Consider the following 16,748-nt stretch of genomic DNA (forward strand, 5'->3'; position numbering starts at 1 on the left):
GGAGGTCAATATCCTTCCAGGATAACCGGGTCAGGTCGATTAGAAAGGCCTGCTTGCAGAAGTGTTTTAGGGAGCGTTTGACAGTGATGAGGGGTAGTCGTTTGACTGTGGACCCATAGCGGATGCAGGCAATGAGGCAGTGATCGCTGCGATCCTGATTGAAAACAGCAGAGGTGTATTTGGAGGGCAAGTTGAGGGTGCCCATGTTTTCGGATTTAGAGTTGTACCTGGTGGGTTCCTTGATAATTTGTGTGAGATTGAGGGCATCTAGCTTAGATGGTAGGACTGTCGGGGTGTTAAGCATATCCCAGTTTAGGTCACCTAACAGAACGAAGTGTGTGTGTGTGTGTGTGTGTGTGTGTGTGTGTGTGTGTGTGTGTGTGTGTGTGTGTGTGTGTGTGTGTGTGTGTGTGTGTGTGTGTGTGTCTGTGAGAGAGAGATTGTGTGTGTCAGGTTTTTAACACCCCCCCTTCTCTCACAGGGAAGTACTTAAGAATGAGACGTATTGACTTTCAGTTGCCCTTTGACGTCATGTGGCTCTTCAGGCACAACCAGGTGTGTAACACACACACTATACACACACTATACACACACACACACACAGAATAAACTCACTCACTTGAATGACCATATCTCTGTGTGTTCCAGCTCCACAAAGAGCCAGATGTTCCTCTGACCAGAGAGATCTCATCCTGTGAGTACCCTAAAGTCACAGAGTACCCTAAAGTCACAGAGTACCCTAAAGTCACAGAGTACCCTAAAGTCCTGTATTTGCATGCGGTGCATACCGTACACAACGTTTATACTGTAGTGTGTACATCAATACTTGACTTCAACATGACTTACCACCCTACTTGGTTGGGGGGGGGGGGACATCCCACTGTTGCAGTGACACGTTGAAAGTGTTCAGTCTGTGTGGAGGGGTCCATACCTCATTTCTCTCTGTCTGTCTTTGTTGTCCTCCCAGACCAACCAAAAGAGAAGAGCCTGTCCAGTCACCAGACAGGGGTGTCCCTCCCTCCCTCTCCCCAGGAGGAGTGTTCCAGTCCCAGTAGGAAGCTGTTTCCCTACCTGGACATGGAGCCTATGACCACCAGTGACAGGTAAAGACAGAAGACAACCCGCCATGTCAATACACATGGACGTGCAGACTAGTAGTTTGTGTGCATTTCTCAAAATAATGATCTTATTTATGTATTTGTTTGGTTGTCAGGGTGTTCGTCCTGAAGCACCGCGTGTTCCTTTTGAGGAACTGGGAGAGGGTCAGAGACAGACAGATACGCCTGAGGAGGGGGAGAGAGGGGGAACGAGAGAAAGATGAAGTTTCCAGCTATGTAGCTACTGGGGACAACAACAGCCACATCATGTCAGGTCCATGAAGCAAGTGTGTGTGTTAGTTTAAGTTTTTGTAGGTGTGTGTGTGTGTGTGTGCTCGCACGCCTGTGTGTGTGCACCTGTGTATCAGTGTGTTTTATTTTAAATGTGTTCATTTATAGTAGTATTGTGCTGAGTGTATGTTTATATGGACATAGATGTGTGTGTGTTCATCTCAGTGCTCAGTTTAGCTCTCTGTTTTACAGTATTTATTGAGCCACATCATGTTCAGCATTACACACACAGCAGTTTTCCAACCACAGAAATAAGTGCTTTCCCATTTCTGTCATCTCTTCACTGCCGTCCAAGAACATCCAGCTCGGTTCAGCTTTCCCCATAAACTATCAACCAAAATGTATTTCCATCAAACAGTCTCCAGCAAAGAACAGACACTCATAAGGGAATTTTAAGGACATCTATTGTGTATATATATATATATTTCCACACCACACACACACAAAATACCATCCATGGGCACTAAGGTTCTTTCCCCTCCCTCTAGGTCGACAAATGGCGGTGAAGAAGAAGGTTGTGTGGACTAGTGAGCTCCTTCCTGATCCCCAGTGCCCCCATAACCCCCTCAGCACCACGCCCCATGTGAGTGCTCCCCTCTGAGTGCTCCCCTCTGAGTGCTCCCCTCTGAGTGCTCCCCTCTGAGTGTTCTCCCCTGAGTGTTCTCCCCTCTGAGTGTTCTCCCCTCTGAGTGTTCTCCCCTCTGAGTGTTCTCCCCTCTGAGTGTTCTCCCCTGAGTGTTCTCCCCTCTGAGTGTTCTCCCCTCTGAGTGTTCTCCCCTGAGTGTTCTCCCCTCTGAGTGCTCCCCTCTGAGTGTTCTCCTCTGAGTGCTCCCCTCTGAGTGTTCTCCCCTGAGTGTTCTCCCCTCTGAGTGTTCTCCCCTCTGAGTGTTCTCCCCTCTGAGTGTTCTCCCCTGAGTGTTCTCCCCTCTGAGTGTTCTCCCCTCTGAGTGTTCTCCCCTGAGTGTTCTCCCCTCTGAGTGTTCTCCCCTCTGAGTGTTCTCCCCTCTGAGTGTTCTCCCCTCTGAGTGTTCTCCCCTCTGAGTGTTCTCCCCTCTGAGTGTTCTCCCCTCTGAGTGTTCTCCCCTGAGTGTTCTCCCCTCTGAGTGCTCCCCTCTGAGTGCTCCCCTCTGAGTGCTCCCCTCTGAGTGCTCCCCTCTGAGTGTTCTCCTCACTAATTCTTATAACTAACTCCTGATGTCACATCTACCCCCACCACAGCTCACTGAGAACAGACAACAGGAGAAAAAACAGGTGGAGGAGGAAGAGGAGGGCTGGAGGGAGGTCCGGAAGGAGCGACTGAACAACATACTCCTGAAGCTGCGGCAGACATGATTGGTGAGAGAGGACAAGGAAGGAAGGAGGGGGGAATCTCAGCTTAGTCTCTCTTCTTCCAAGTAGCTCAGTTCAGCTAACTTTGCACTAGTGTTGGGGGGAAAACGCTTCCCTGAAATGATTTGTTATAAAGATGATTTTGGGCTTTGTTTCTGAGAGGAATGAGGGTGTAGTTGTTTACTGTACCATTGAGAATGACTGACAGACGGTCAGCAGACCAGTGACAGTCTGATTTAATAGTCAGAGAGGGCGGAAGGGATGGATGGAGACCATAGAGTCTTAAGGCTGGATTAAATTCGTATTGTGGAAGATCTGCGTTGTAGCTCGATTTAAATGTAAAGGAAATGTTCCCGTGTTCTCGCAGACTACATTCACGGTAAATGCTGCATGTCGGCTCAATCTGAAATTACCATGACAATAACATTTTTTACCCCCTTTTTTGTGATATCCAATTACGATCTTGTCTCATCGCTGTAACTACCCAATGGGCTCGGACAGGCAAAGGTCGAGTCATGCGTCCTCCAAAGCGTGATCCAAGCCACGCTTCTTAACACCTGCTTGCTTAACCCGGAATGTATTGGAGGAAACACCAGCCAACTGACGAAGGTCAGCTTGCAGGTGCCTGGCCTGCCACAAGGTGACGCTAGAGCGCGATGAGCCAAGTAAAGGCCCCCCTGGGCCAAACCTTCCACCAACCTGGACAACCCTGTTGTTTGCCGCCCTATGGAACCCCAGGCTGTAGTGACACCGCAACACTGTGATGCAGTGCCATAGACCGCAGCACCACTTGGGAGGTCTACCTCTACATTTTTATGCAGATCTTCTGCGATACTTCCGCAATACACAGCCTTTAGGATTTGATTCAATCACTGTTGCTGAAGTACGGCGCTATAGCGTGATTCAAGTGTAAAGGTCATTTCCAATGGAGCCGACATGCAGTTTTTATGTGAATTCAGTCTCTGCTAACGCGGGAACATTGCCTTTAATGTTCTCTTCAGCTCTACGTATTGAATCGGGCCTTTTAATGTTCTCTTCAGCTCTACGTATTGAATCGGGCCTTTAAAGTTCTCTTCAGCTCTACGTATTGAATCTTTAATGTAAAAGTGCCATGTTGTAAATAAACTGACGCCTAAGTGAGTTCAATCTCCAAAAGCAATACGTCCTGTAAGGATTTCAGTACAATAACTTTAATATCACTACCAGTACCAGCTAGAGACCCTTCTATGTATCAAACCAAGTAGTTTTTATTGCCTTAGTGAATATGATCATTTCAAGATCGTTATATTGTACCAATGATAATGCAGTAACATTGACCTAAGTAATGTAATGAAACAGTTTCATAATTGATAGATAATAACTAAGCGTTAAAGTTAAGTCAAAGGCCTTCATTTTGCTACATAGTGTTAAACATGACTATGTTAAATATTGCTGATTGTATATGACTTTTCTTCACCTGTATACTTTTTCTGACCGATGGAATGTTCTTTTTTATTTGGTCAGACAATCAGGAAAATGAATTGAATCTGAGATTTGTAACCGTTCATTTGTACAGTTCTCTTTGGTGCAGTTTCTAGTTTGACTTTGAACACTAAGTTGAATGTTTTATAGTTGACCTGTGTATTTGCCTCATCAATATAGTGAAGGGTTATTTATGTAGTTTGCATGAAATGTAACTTGGGGCTGGATTCAATCCGTATCGCGGAAGATCACATTAAAGTGTAGAGGTCATTTATCGTGAATGCAGTCTCCATGAACATTGCCTTTACATGGAGCTATAACGCAGATCTCCCATGATACTTCTGCGATGCAGTGAGAATCCAGCCCTTTGTTGTACAATTTAAATTGCTGCTTATAACCTGTCTTTGGAGAAAATACCACAGAGTTCATCTGACAGAATGTCATTTCAAACATTGACCTTATTATCATAAATAAAATATCAATAACAATAAAATGGCATTTTTGTTTACAAAGCATTGTGGACTTGTTATATTTTCAACCACTTAACCCTTCATACTATCACAGGCCCATGAATATCGCTGCTCCTCCAGCCTTATGGAGACGCTACATAACTGGTGGGATATTCATTACACGGAATGGAGCGACTGCTAAATAACCAGCATGGAAATGTGATATACAGCGCCATCTGTTGGTGTAAAGCTGAATGACTCCAATGGCCAGGTGATACAACGTTTTCCTCCATCACGACCCTCATCTGAGGACGTGACCTCAAGAGGACAGACAGGCAGAAATGAGCTTGAGGCCCTTCTCTCCTCCTTCAGCAAATCACTGATCTGTATGTGATTATATGGGCTATGTGTAGATGGAGGCTGGTGGGAGGACCTATAGGAGGATGGGCATATTTTAATGGCTGGAATGGAATTAATGGGACGGTACTAAACAAACATATGGCAACCACTCCTTTCCATCAATTCCATTCCAGCCATTACGATGAACCTATCCGCCTATAGCTCCTCCCACCAGCCTCCACTGCATGTGTGAGCTAAAGCTGCCAAGCCAATCCCTCCCTCTCAGGTCTGGGTATTTTAATGAGGAAATCATTTAATGTATTCAAACATGGATAGTTTCTCATTTCAGAGAGTAAGTCCTTCCCTTGATCTTCCCTCATGCACTCCCCTTCACTGCTCTGACAGAAGTGGCTCGGTCAGATGAAAACATACACTAAGCTCTTTGATTGGAATGGCTTTAATATCGAGGTACCACATAGTTTCGAGGCAAGCATTCGCTATAGGTTGATGGAATAGAGCAGAGTTATTCAACTCTGACCCTACGAGGTCCGGAGCCTGCTGCTTTTCTCTTCTACCTGATAATGAATTGTACCCACCTGGTGTCCGAGGTCTATATCAGTCCCTCATTAGAAGGGAACAATGACAAAACACAGTGGAACTGGCGTTGAGATCCAGAGATGAGTTTGAGGGGAATAGAGAAGGAATGAGACACATGAGAGACTTTGAGGTTTGGTTTATGTTGATTATTTATTGGGTATTTACAAACAAGCACATGCGGGAGTCAGACACTGACTGACGCTACAGGGACACAGTACACTATGGAACAGTGAGGCACAGGGCAGGCTACATCACACCAGAGAGATACAGAACCCACTGCTACACACACAGACACATGCTCGTTCGCTCACACACACACACACACACACACACACACACACACACACACACACACACACACACACACACACACACACACACACACACACACACACACACACACACGGAGGCTGCTGAGGGGAGGGCGGCTCATAATAATGGCTGGAACGGAGCTAAATGAATGGCATCAACCAGGTGTTTAATGTATTTGATACCATTCCACTGATTCCGCTCCAGTCATTACCACAAGCCCGTCCTCCACAATTAAGGTGCCACCAACCTCCTGTGATACACACAAAACCCCAGATAGATAGAGAGATAGACGTGAGGGGACAAATACAACAGTATATATATATATATACACACACACACATTTCAGGGACTCCAGGGTCAATAAACACCACATCCAATAAATGTACAGCTTTTCATACAAATCAATGCATTTATCATGGATCCTCTCACACAAAGGAAAATATACCCAAATCAAAGACAAAAAATAATGAGAAAATCCTTGTCAACATAGTGAGATTGTTACCGTCACAGACCATGTGTATTTCCTGAAGTTAGGTTTACCCTTCACCTGTATCTAGGCATGGCACATTGAAAGGTGGGCCTTGCTGACACTAACTAGCTCCTCCCTCATACAGCCTAATTTACTACAAGCTGTAATTAAAATACATTACAGATAGCTCTAAAACGACTCATGTCAATTTACTGGCCGAAGAAAGTAGTTGTCTAGCTTGTTTTGCTGCCGTGACCCAGCTAAAGCCTTTAGAAGACCAGGGGTGTAGTGTGACTGGCCATGACACACAGTGGCTCCACTGTTTGGTAAACAACTATCTATTGGAGCTACACATTGTCTTGAGACACGCAGCGATTTGGATTAGCTAGTTAGGTTGTTGACATACTAGCAGGTGCCATACCATTGCACTTGCTGGAAGATTTGGTAAAGTAGCCTGTATAATGCAAGTGCAAAGTTACAATGTTTCCAATCTATTGTTGTCATAGGGACACTAACCCTGTGCTACACCACAGAGGCTTGATGGCATGTTAACCTTTTATATTTTTTTCTGGCCAATCAAAAGAGCGATATTCCCATTAAATTTGAATTCCTGAAGTAACCTAAACTCTTCAAGAAGTGCCATGTCACCTGCAAGTGACAAAACAACAAAAACAGCAAACAATCAGTTCCTTTAAACCAGAAGCCTTTGAGAAGTACATCATATGCATCATCATTACCAAGCCTACAGAATAACTACCAACCAAATCAGAAGAGAAACATAGTAATAAACATGATTACTTGAACGTTATTCTACTACCACTATCGTTACTATGGTATTAAAAATGATGACCTTACACGGGTTAGCATGACAGGTAGGGAAAGGAGGAAGGTACGTACAGTGGGGAGAACAAGGTACATACAGTGGGGAGAATAAGGTACATACAGTGGGGAGACACTAACGATTTTGCAGGTTTTCCTACTTACAAAGCATGTAGAGGTCTGTAATTTGTATCATAGGTACACTTCAACTGTGAGAGACAGAATCTAAAACAAAAAGAAAATCACATTGTATGATTTTTAAGTAATTAATTTGCATTTTATTGCATGACATAAGTATTTGATCACCTACCAACCAGTAAGAATTCCGGCTCTCACAGACCTGTTAGTTTTTCTTTAAGAAGCCCTCCTGTTCTCCACTCATTACCTGTATTAACTGCACCTGTTTGAACTCGTGACCTGTATAAAAGACACCTGTCCACACACTCAAACAGACTCCATTCTCTCCACAATGGCCAAGACCAGAGTTGTGTAAGGACATCAGGGATAAAATTGTAGACCTGCACAAGGCTGGGATGGGCTACAGGACAATAGACAAGCAGCTTGGTGAGAAGGCAACAACTGTTGGCGCAATTATTAGAAGTTCAAGAGTTCAATGGAAGAAGTTCAAGATGACGGTCAATCACCCTCGGTCTGGGGCTCCATGCAAGATCTCACTTCGGGGTGCATCAATGATCATGAGGAAGGTGAGGGATCAGCCCAGAACTACGCGGCAGGACCTGGTAAATGACCTGAAGAGAGTTGGGACCACAGTCTCAAAGAAAACCATTAGTAACACACTACTCCGTCATGGATTAAAATCCTGCAGCGCACGCAAGGTCCCCCTGCTCAAGCCAGCGCATGTCCAGGCCCGTGTGAAGTTTGCCAATGACCATCTGGATGATCCAGAGGAGGAATGGGAGAAGGTCAAGTGGTCTGATGAGACAAAAGTAGAGCTTTTTGGTCTAAACTCCACTCGCCGTGTTTGGAGGAGGAAGAAGGATGAGTACAACCCCAAGAACACCATCCCAACCGTGAAGCATGGAGGTGGAAACATCATTCTTTGGGGATGCTTTTCTGCAAAGGGGACAGGACGACTGCACCGTATTGAGGGGAGGATGGATGGGGCTATGTATCGCGAGATCTTGGCCAACAACCTCCTTCACTCAGTAAGAGCATTGAAGATGGGTCGTGGCTGGGTCTTCCAGTATGACAACAACCCGAAACACACAGCCAGGGCAACTAAGTAGTGGCTCCGTAAGAAGCATCTCAAGGTCCTGTAGTGGCCTAGCCAGTCTCCAGACCTGAACCCAATAGAAAATCTTTGGAGGGAGCTGAAAGTCCGTATTGCCCAGCGACAGCCCCGAAACCTGAAGGATCTGGAGAAGGTCTATATGGAGGAGTGAGCCAAAATCCCTGCTGCAGTGTGTGCAAACCCGGGCAAGAACTACAGGAAACGTATGATCTCTGTAATTGCAAACAAAGGTTTCTGTACCAAATATTAAGTTCTGCTTTTCTGATGTATCAAATACTTATGTCATGCAATAAAATGCAAATTAATTACTTAAAAATCATACAATGTGATTTTCTGGATTTTTGTTTCAGATTCTGTCTCTCACAGTTGATAAAAATGACAGACCTCTCCATGCTTTGTAAGTAGGAAAACCTGCAAAATCGGCAGTGTGTCAAATACTTGTTCTCCCCACTGTACATCTCTATACATATCTGTAGTACTCTCTATTAGACACTTCTGTAGTACTCTAATATACATCTCGGTAGTACTCTAATATACATCTATGTATGAGAGCTGAGGTACGGTTGGGGGAAGGGCAGCCTCTTCCTCAAACACATAGGCTTGACAGTCGTGGTGCCTTCATACACATACAGTACATCAGGGAGTATCTTACTGCTTCATCTGAAAGCTTGGACAGTCTCGGTCAGGAACATACAACTATGGCCCTGGAAACACACATTGTCTACTGGTCTCAGTAGCCTTTAGTATTGTCTTGTAGTCAGACTTAGTAAGGCCCAGGTAACCAGTCAAGTTAAACATCTGGGGAATCAAATATACCAATTGATCTGTGAGGTAAAGGAAAAGTAACCAGACTAGAGTTGATCATCCCTGGGATGAGTAGAAAGAGACAGGTCTCAAGTCCCTCAGAATGTTTATCTGTCTGTTTATCTGTCTGTCTACCTGTCTGTTTATCTGTCCGTCTCAAAGCATTGATATTTCCATAAGCACTGAGTAGTATGTGTTAGTGAGGTTTAAGAGGTGTGGACTGATTGAAGTTACAGCATTGCTATGCCAGTTATATTTATATACTGTTGGATACTAGAATGTCCTTTAGATATGTGTCATATAGATAGATATTCTTCTGCATTCAAGGGTTGGGCTCAATTCGAATTGTAGGCTGCCGATTCAGGAAGTGATTTGAATTTAAAATCAGCTAATTAAAAAACATAAATAGCTTCTCCTTTTCAATTCATTAAGAAGTCATTAAAAATACAGGCCCCTATTTCAATCATCGAATTGGGATTTCAGTTTCCTTCCTGAATTGACTGCCATATTGAGCCCAACCCCACTGCATTCACTCAAAGCATTCATTATACAATAAATACAGTGTAAAGGTAGGAGACCATCAGGTTATGACGATATGAAGGATATGAAGTCATGACAATGCATACAACACACACTAAGATGAAGCCACTGGATTCCAATAATTGACAAAAACACTGGAGCTGTCCGTGTGTATAATGACTATAGAGTAGAGTGACTGGTGAGTTGGGGATAAAAGGCCAGATCACTTATCTATAGTCATGTTTGACTATCTGTTTTCTCTTGGTTATCTATCTATCCATCTATCTATCTCGGTTAAATTCATCTATATTCATATACCTATATATTATGTATGTATATTTATACAGTCAAATAGTTATCCTTTTTAAACTGACTATTAATTGTAGTGGGAACATGTCAAACACACAGAGACCAAGCGAAAGAGGTGAGAGATCAATAGGGGTGAAAGGTCAAATAGAACACAGAAAACAGCTACATTTCACTATGGTACTACGTTACGTAGCAGGGGCTACGCTCCAATACTCTACCATGGCTCCCTTCACCGGTTAGCCTGGCGGCAATGTCTGGGTCTAGAGCAGAAACCGACCTGGCTACCAGGCTAGAAATCTTCCCATAGTGACTGCTGATCTGAAAGTGTTTGGATAAGCTGAATGCATTGGTTGCATGTTTCGTCACAATATTGTTTTTAACGTTTGTTTGGACTGATGCCCGACTGAGCGTTCTACTCAATGCATCATCAATAAGCACTGATGAAGATTTCATCTAAAGTGTATTTCAGTGGCCAGGATGACATTCAAAAACAGGCAAATAATTATTAGGAAAATCTATCATCATTTTGATGTCACCAGATAGTCTTTAGATGCAGTATAACATTAGCTAACTAGCTTAAATTGAGGGGAGGCCACCTGATTGCAACGAGCTAACGTTTGCTTTGCTAGCTATTTTTGCAGAATTTTGCTAGATGATGACGTTGCCATCTGTCTAAAGTACATTTGACGACATGATCATGCTGGGAAAGTTGTTTCCTACATATTTGACTACTTTAGCAACGTCACCGTATTTCCACAGGCACTATATTGTAATTTAGACTAAACAGTAGTTAGACTCAGAACGACGGGGCTTATCACCACTTTAGGGCACCGCCGATGGCGGCTTGGCATGACGTGACCGAGGTGCAATCTATGAATAGAATTCTACAAAGCTTTATCCAGTCCTTCTCAGATCAGTGGTCACCAAAGAGAGATGATGAATGGAGGACATTTAAAGGGATAGTCCACACCAAGATAAGTGTTTGTCTGAAGTTTTCACACTTCAAAAGTGGTCTGAAGTCGTGCTGGGTCCATATTCCACACCATCTGGTGAGCTAAATTAAATCTTCCTTAAATCCCCCTAATTAGATGGCATTAGATGGTACAGTTCTTTAGGGATTGGGTTTTGCAAATTTCTACCAGTGCATATAGTGGGATCTACACAACAGATGGTGCGGAGTAAGGACTGAACTAAATCACTTAGACCAGAGATCATCAACTAGATTCAGCCACCAGTGGAACATAATCACAAATAATTTGTAGACTGCAAATTGACCGCAAGAACCCCAAACAGATATAACATTTGACTAAAATATAATAATTTCAAATCTTGCTTAGATTTGTAAACAATCACATCTCTCTCTATGATGTGTGGGAATAACTTGGAACAGATTTCCAACATTTACTGATGGTAGTATTTTATGTCCAACAAGTAACCCAAACCCTTATAAAATCAATGGCCGCCAGTTGGGGAACCCTGACATACGACTTTGGACCACTTTAGAGATATAAACATGTGATTTGAACTTAGATTCGGGGGTGAACTATTTCTCAGAGAGCATTGTGACTTCACCACAGCCTCTCTATGGTTGCCTAAATACATTATAGCTTTATGACTTCATTTTCCCTCCCCCAGATATATTCAAACAATCAAAACTCTGATCAGGTGTCTGAAATCACAGGATCAGTGAGGCGTAGCCAATGGGTACGAGCCCCTCTCGGTCTCCCTGACGACAGCGAATCCAGTCGTGATCGACACCCCCTAAAACCACTAACTCCTCCCCTTTCTGGAAGCTTAGCTCCGCCCCTGTGCCAGAGTGGTCGCATAGTGTTCTGACTGACCTGAGAAAGAGAGAAAAATAAGTGATTCTACTGTAATAAAAATAAAACAGTATCATAAGAACGACGTAAAACCGTCATAGACAGTCATGACAACTGAACTGATGTCTGAACTGAACAAACTAAACATGTAATCTAGATATATTTCCAATACCTGAGGGGTCTTGGGTTGTCCCATGTCTCCTCCATCTCTCTCTCTAACACCTCTTCTACCTGCTGGGGCTCCAGCGCCCTCCTCTGGTTAGCGCTGGAACTGCTGCTCACCATCCGGGTCAGAACAGACACCCCTGGAGACAACCACTGAGACGGACGTCTGGGGAGGGAGAGAGATACATCAGTGATAAGAGTAAGATACTTCAACTGTCTAGTATCAGAAATCTATCACACAAACACACCATCGCACCTGGTTGGAAGTGTGGGTATCGTGGGGTTATTGGAGGCTCCAAACAGCCGTCCCAAACCCCAGGGGACCGCCAATGCTCCATCGACCTGAGGAGGGTCACTCCTGGCCTGGGTACTGGTCTGGGGCTCTGGGGGGTCTCTGGATGTCCCCTCCTGGTTCTGTACTTCAGACAGGCTGAGTTCAGCCAGGTTCTGGCCCAGCTTGCCCCCCCAGCGTACCACAGCCCCCATCCCTGCTGGATCACCTAGGGAGAGAATAACAGCTCAGAAAAGTGCTGTGTGGTACAGACACTCACCCATACATTCAAACAAAGACACACACACGTTGAATTGTGCTCACCTGTCCTGCCTGTTGGGAGAGACTGGCCTCCTCAACATTAGGAGGTGCTAGCTCCCTAATTTCTTTCTCCTGGACCCACATCAGCTGAGGACTTGTCTCCGCAAGACCCCCAGAGACCTTTGCAGGCCCCACACTGAGACTCGCTGGCTTCAGTGACTCCACCAACCCTCCCACACCTGAGTTGGCCAGGGACGATGAGCTCACATTATGATTGGTCGCCTCGGGATCTGCTCTCCCAAAGTCCAGCTCTGATAGGCTCTCAAGATAGCTGCTGCCCCTGCCTTGGGAAGCGGACCCCCGGGGCGAGAGCCTGAACCCCAGGTCCTGATTGGGTGGGCTGGGGATCTCTGGGCTGTGATTGGCTGGATCCAGGTGGTGGTGCTGGAAGAGCAGGTCGAGGTTAAGGGTCAGGAGACTGAGGGGCTGCAGCAGGAGGAGGAGCTCCTCAAACAGAGGCTGGCAGGAAGTCAATGACAAACGCATGAAGGAGGAGGGCTGGTAGAACGTCACCAACACATCTGACAGAGAGAGAGGTGAAGGAGAGAGAAAGAGAAAGAGACAGAGGGGGAGAGAGGGGGGGGCGAATGAGAGAGAGAGAGAAAGAGACGGAGGGGGAGGCGAAGGAGAGAGAGAGAGAAAGAGACGGAGGGGGAGAGAGGGGGGTGTGGTGAAGGAGAGAGAGAGAGAGAAAGAGACAGAGGGGGAGAGGGGGGGCGAAGGAGAGAGAGAGAGAAAGAGATGGAGGGGGAGAGAGGGGGGTGTGGTGAAGGAGAGAGAGAGAGAAAGAGACAGAGGGGGAGAGAGGGGGGCGAAGGAGAGAGAGAGAAAGAGACAGGGGGAGAGAGGGGGTGTGGTGAAGGAGAGAGAGAGAGAAAGAGACAGAGGGGGAGAGAGGGGGGGGAAGGAAAGAGAGAGAGAAAGAGACGGAGGGGGAGAGGGGGGGGTGGGTGAAGGAGAGAGAGAGAGAAAGAGAGAGGGGGTGTGGTGAAGGAGAGAGACAGAGGGGGAGGGGGAGAGAGGGGGGTGTGGTGAAGGAGAGAGAGAGAGAAAGAGACAGAGGGGGTGTGGTGAAGGAGAGAGAGAGAGAGAAAGAGACAGAGGGGGAGAGAGGGGGTTTGGTGAAGGAGAGAGAGAGAGAGAAAAGAGACGGAGGGGGAGAGAGGGGGGTGTGGTGAAGGAGAGAGAGAGAGAGAGAAAGAGAGGGGGGTGTGGTGAAGAAGAGAGACAGACGGGGAGGGGGAGAGAGGGGGGTGTGGTGAAGGAGAGAGAGAGAGAAAGAGACGGAGGGGGAGAGAGGGGGTGTGGTGAAGGAGAGAGAGAGAGAAAGAGAGAGGGGGGTGTGGTGAAGGAGAGAGACAGAGGGGGAGGGGGAGAGGGGGGTGTGGTGAAGGAGAGAGAGAGAGAAAGAGACAGAGGGGGGTGTGGTGAAGGAGAGAGACAGAGAGAGAGAAAGAGAGAGGGGGGTGTGGTGAAGGAGAGAGACAGAGGGGGAGGGGGAGAGAGGGGGTTTGGTGAAGGAGAGAGAGAGAGAAAGAGACGGAGGGGGAGAGAGGGGGTGTGGTGAAGGAGAGAGAGAGAGAGAAAGAGAGGGGGGGGTGTGGTGAAGGAGAGAGACAGAGGGGGAGGGGGAGAGAGGGGGGGTGTGGTGAAGGAGAGAGAGAGAGAAAAGAGACGGAGGGGGAGAGAGGGGGGGTGTGGTGAAGGAGAGAGAGAGAGAAAGAGAGAGGGGGTGTGGTGAAGGAGAGAGACAGAGGGGGAGGGGGGAGAGGGGGGGTGTGGTGAAGGAGAGAGAGAGAGAAAGAGACAGAGGGGGGGTGTGGTGAAGGAGAGAGACAGAGAGAGAGAAAGAGAGAGGGGGGGTGTGGTGAAGGAGAGAGACAGAGGGGGAGGGGGGGGAGAGAGGGGGGTTTGGTGAAGGAGAGAGAGAGAGAAAGAGACGGAGGGGGAGAGAGGGGGGGTGTGGTGAAGGAGAGAGAGAGAGAAAGAGAGAGGGGGGGTGTGGTGAAGGAGAGAGACAGAGGGGGAGGGGGAGAGAGGGGGGGTGTGGTGAAGGAGAGAGAGAGAGAAAGAGACAGAGGGGGAGAGAGGGGGGGTTTGGTGAAGGAGAGAGAGAGAGAGAAAGAGACAGAGGGTGGTGTGGTGAAGGAGAGAGAGAAAGAGATGGAGGGGGTGAGAGGGGGGGTGTGGTGAAGGAGAGAGAGAGAGAAAGAGACAGAGGGGGAGAGAGGGGGGGTGTGGTGAAGGAGAGAGAGAAAGAGACGGAGGGGGAGAGAGGGGGGGTGTGGTGAAGGAGAGAGAGAGAGAAAGAGACAGAGGGGGAGAGAGGGGGTGTGTGGTGAAGGAGAGAGAGAAAGAGACGGAGGGGGGGTGTGGTGAAGGAGAGAGAGAAAGAGACGGAGGGGGAGAGAGGGGGGTTGTGGTGAAGGAGAGAGAGAGAGAAAGAGACAGAGGGGGAGAGGTGAAGGAGAGAGAAAGAAAGAGACAGAGGGGGGTGTGGTGAAGGAGAGAGAGAGAAAGAGACAGAAGGGGGGTGTGGTGAAGGAGAGAGAGAGAGAGAAAGAGACAGAGGGGGGTGTGGTGAAGGAGAGAGAAAGAGACAGAGGGGGTGTGGTGAAGGAGAGAGAAAGAGACGGAGGGGGAGAGAGGGGTTGTGGTGAAGGAGAGAGAGAAAGAGACAGAGGGGGAGAGAGGGGGTGTGGTGAAGGAGAGAGAGAGAGAGAAAAGAGACAGAGGGGGGGTGTGGTGAAGGAGAGAGAGAGAGAAAAGAGACAGAGGGGGTGGTGAAGGAGAGAGAGAAAGAGACAGAGGGGGGGTGGTGAAGGAGAGAGAGAGAGAAAAGAGACAGAGGGGGGTGGTGAAGGAGAGAGAGAGAGAAAGAGACAGAGGGGGGTGGTGAAGGAGAGAGAAAAGAGACAGAGGGGGGTGGTGAAGGAGAGAGAGAGAGAAAGAGACAGAGGGGGGGGTGGTGAAGGAGAGAGAGAAAGAGACAGAGGGGGGTGTGGTGAAAGAGAGAGAGAGAGAAAGAGACAGAGGGGGTGTGGTGAAGGAGAGAGAGAAAGAGACAGAGGGGGTGTGGTGAAAGAGAGAGAGAGAGAAAGAGACAGAGGGGGGTGGTGAAGGAGAGAGAGAGAGAAAGAGACAGGGGGTGTGGTGAAGGAGAGGGAGAGAAAGAGAAAGAGACAGAGGGGGTGAAGGAGAGAGAGAGAGAAAGAGGCAGAGGGGGGGGGGGTGAAGGAGAGAGAGAGAAAGAGACAGAGGGGGGGGGGGTGAAGGAGAGAGAGAGAGAAAGAGACAGAGGGGGAGAGAGGGGGGGTGAAGGGAGGAGTGAGAAATAATGTTGTAACATATTAATATTCAAACAGATAGATTGCAGACATGAACTTTAGTCTTCAGAGACTTACCACTGCATGACTGGAGATGGGACAGCCAGAAATCCATAAGCTTGATGCTGAACGAGAGAGACAAGAAGCAGGTGAGAATTTGGAATTTAAAAAGTCAAACAGAAGGTTGCAAGTTCGTAGGTTGCAAGTTCGAATCCCCAGAGCTGACAAGGTACAAATCTGTCGTTCTGCCCCTGAACAGGCAGTTAACCCACTGTTCCTAGGCCGTCATTGAAAATAAGAATTTGTTCCAAACTGACTTGCCTGGTAAAATAAAGAAAAGATTTAAAAAAGGAGAGAAGAGCCAGGTCTTACTTGAGGAGGCCGAGGAGGAAGGCGTTGAACCTGTGTTTGTTCTGCCGGAGCTGGGGCAGCTCTCCTATTCTAGCCTGGAGGCTGTACAGGGACTGAGTGCTGGGCCCTGGAGGGAGAAGGGGAGCAGAGATGAGAGAAAGAAAGGCTTTGGCACAGAGAAACAAATCTATATCTAATCAACATGTTATGTTACCTTTGACCTGAATTGACTGAAATTGAAATGAACAGGTACTGAGTCAATGGAATAACCCTGATCACAAGAGTAGTGGGAAGGAGAGAATAAGAGGGAATACAGGAGGGGAGAGAGTGATAATCAGAGAGAGATATAGAGAAGGAGGACTCAACACTGCAGAATAATGAGTGCCAGACTAGAGCGAGAGAGGAGAGAGACTGAAAGTACTATGAACCCACATGATGTCTGGGAGG

General features: G+C 47.0%; 2 protein-coding genes across 8 annotated transcripts in view; one reads left to right on the forward strand and one right to left on the reverse strand.

The window, feature by feature from the left end:
- Window positions 1–4,691, forward strand: part of LOC135520698 (histone-lysine N-methyltransferase ASH1L-like) — a 65,408-nt gene extending 60,717 nt beyond the window's left edge. For 5 of the 7 annotated variants that reach the window (XM_064946439.1, XM_064946442.1, XM_064946443.1 and 2 more), the window contains 6 exons: window positions 482–555; window positions 649–694; window positions 968–1,103; window positions 1,214–1,371; window positions 1,877–1,971; window positions 2,607–4,691. In XM_064946439.1, coding sequence (XP_064802511.1) covers window positions 482–555; window positions 649–694; window positions 968–1,103; window positions 1,214–1,371; window positions 1,877–1,971; window positions 2,607–2,720 — 623 coding nt within the window. In that variant the 3' untranslated portion in view covers window positions 2,721–4,691. Of the gene's footprint in view, window positions 1–481; window positions 556–648; window positions 695–967; window positions 1,104–1,213; window positions 1,385–1,876; window positions 1,972–2,606 lie in introns of those variants that run through there. The other 2 variants (XM_064946445.1, XM_064946446.1) reach the window with 2 other exon arrangements.
- Window positions 4,692–5,694: 1,003 nt separating this feature from the next.
- LOC135520700 (uncharacterized) overlaps window positions 5,695–16,748 on the reverse strand; it is a 30,784-nt gene continuing 19,730 nt past the window's right edge. The window contains 7 exon segments of the mRNA XM_064946450.1: window positions 5,695–11,888; window positions 12,040–12,198; window positions 12,289–12,458; window positions 12,461–12,532; window positions 12,628–13,145; window positions 16,029–16,075; window positions 16,323–16,428. Coding sequence (XP_064802522.1) covers window positions 11,723–11,888; window positions 12,040–12,198; window positions 12,289–12,458; window positions 12,461–12,532; window positions 12,628–13,145; window positions 16,029–16,075; window positions 16,323–16,428 — 1,238 coding nt within the window. The 3' untranslated portion in view covers window positions 5,695–11,722.

Source organism: Oncorhynchus masou, chromosome 29, assembly GCF_036934945.1.
Source record: "Oncorhynchus masou masou isolate Uvic2021 chromosome 29, UVic_Omas_1.1, whole genome shotgun sequence".
Lineage (NCBI taxonomy): Eukaryota > Metazoa > Chordata > Actinopteri > Salmoniformes > Salmonidae > Oncorhynchus > Oncorhynchus masou.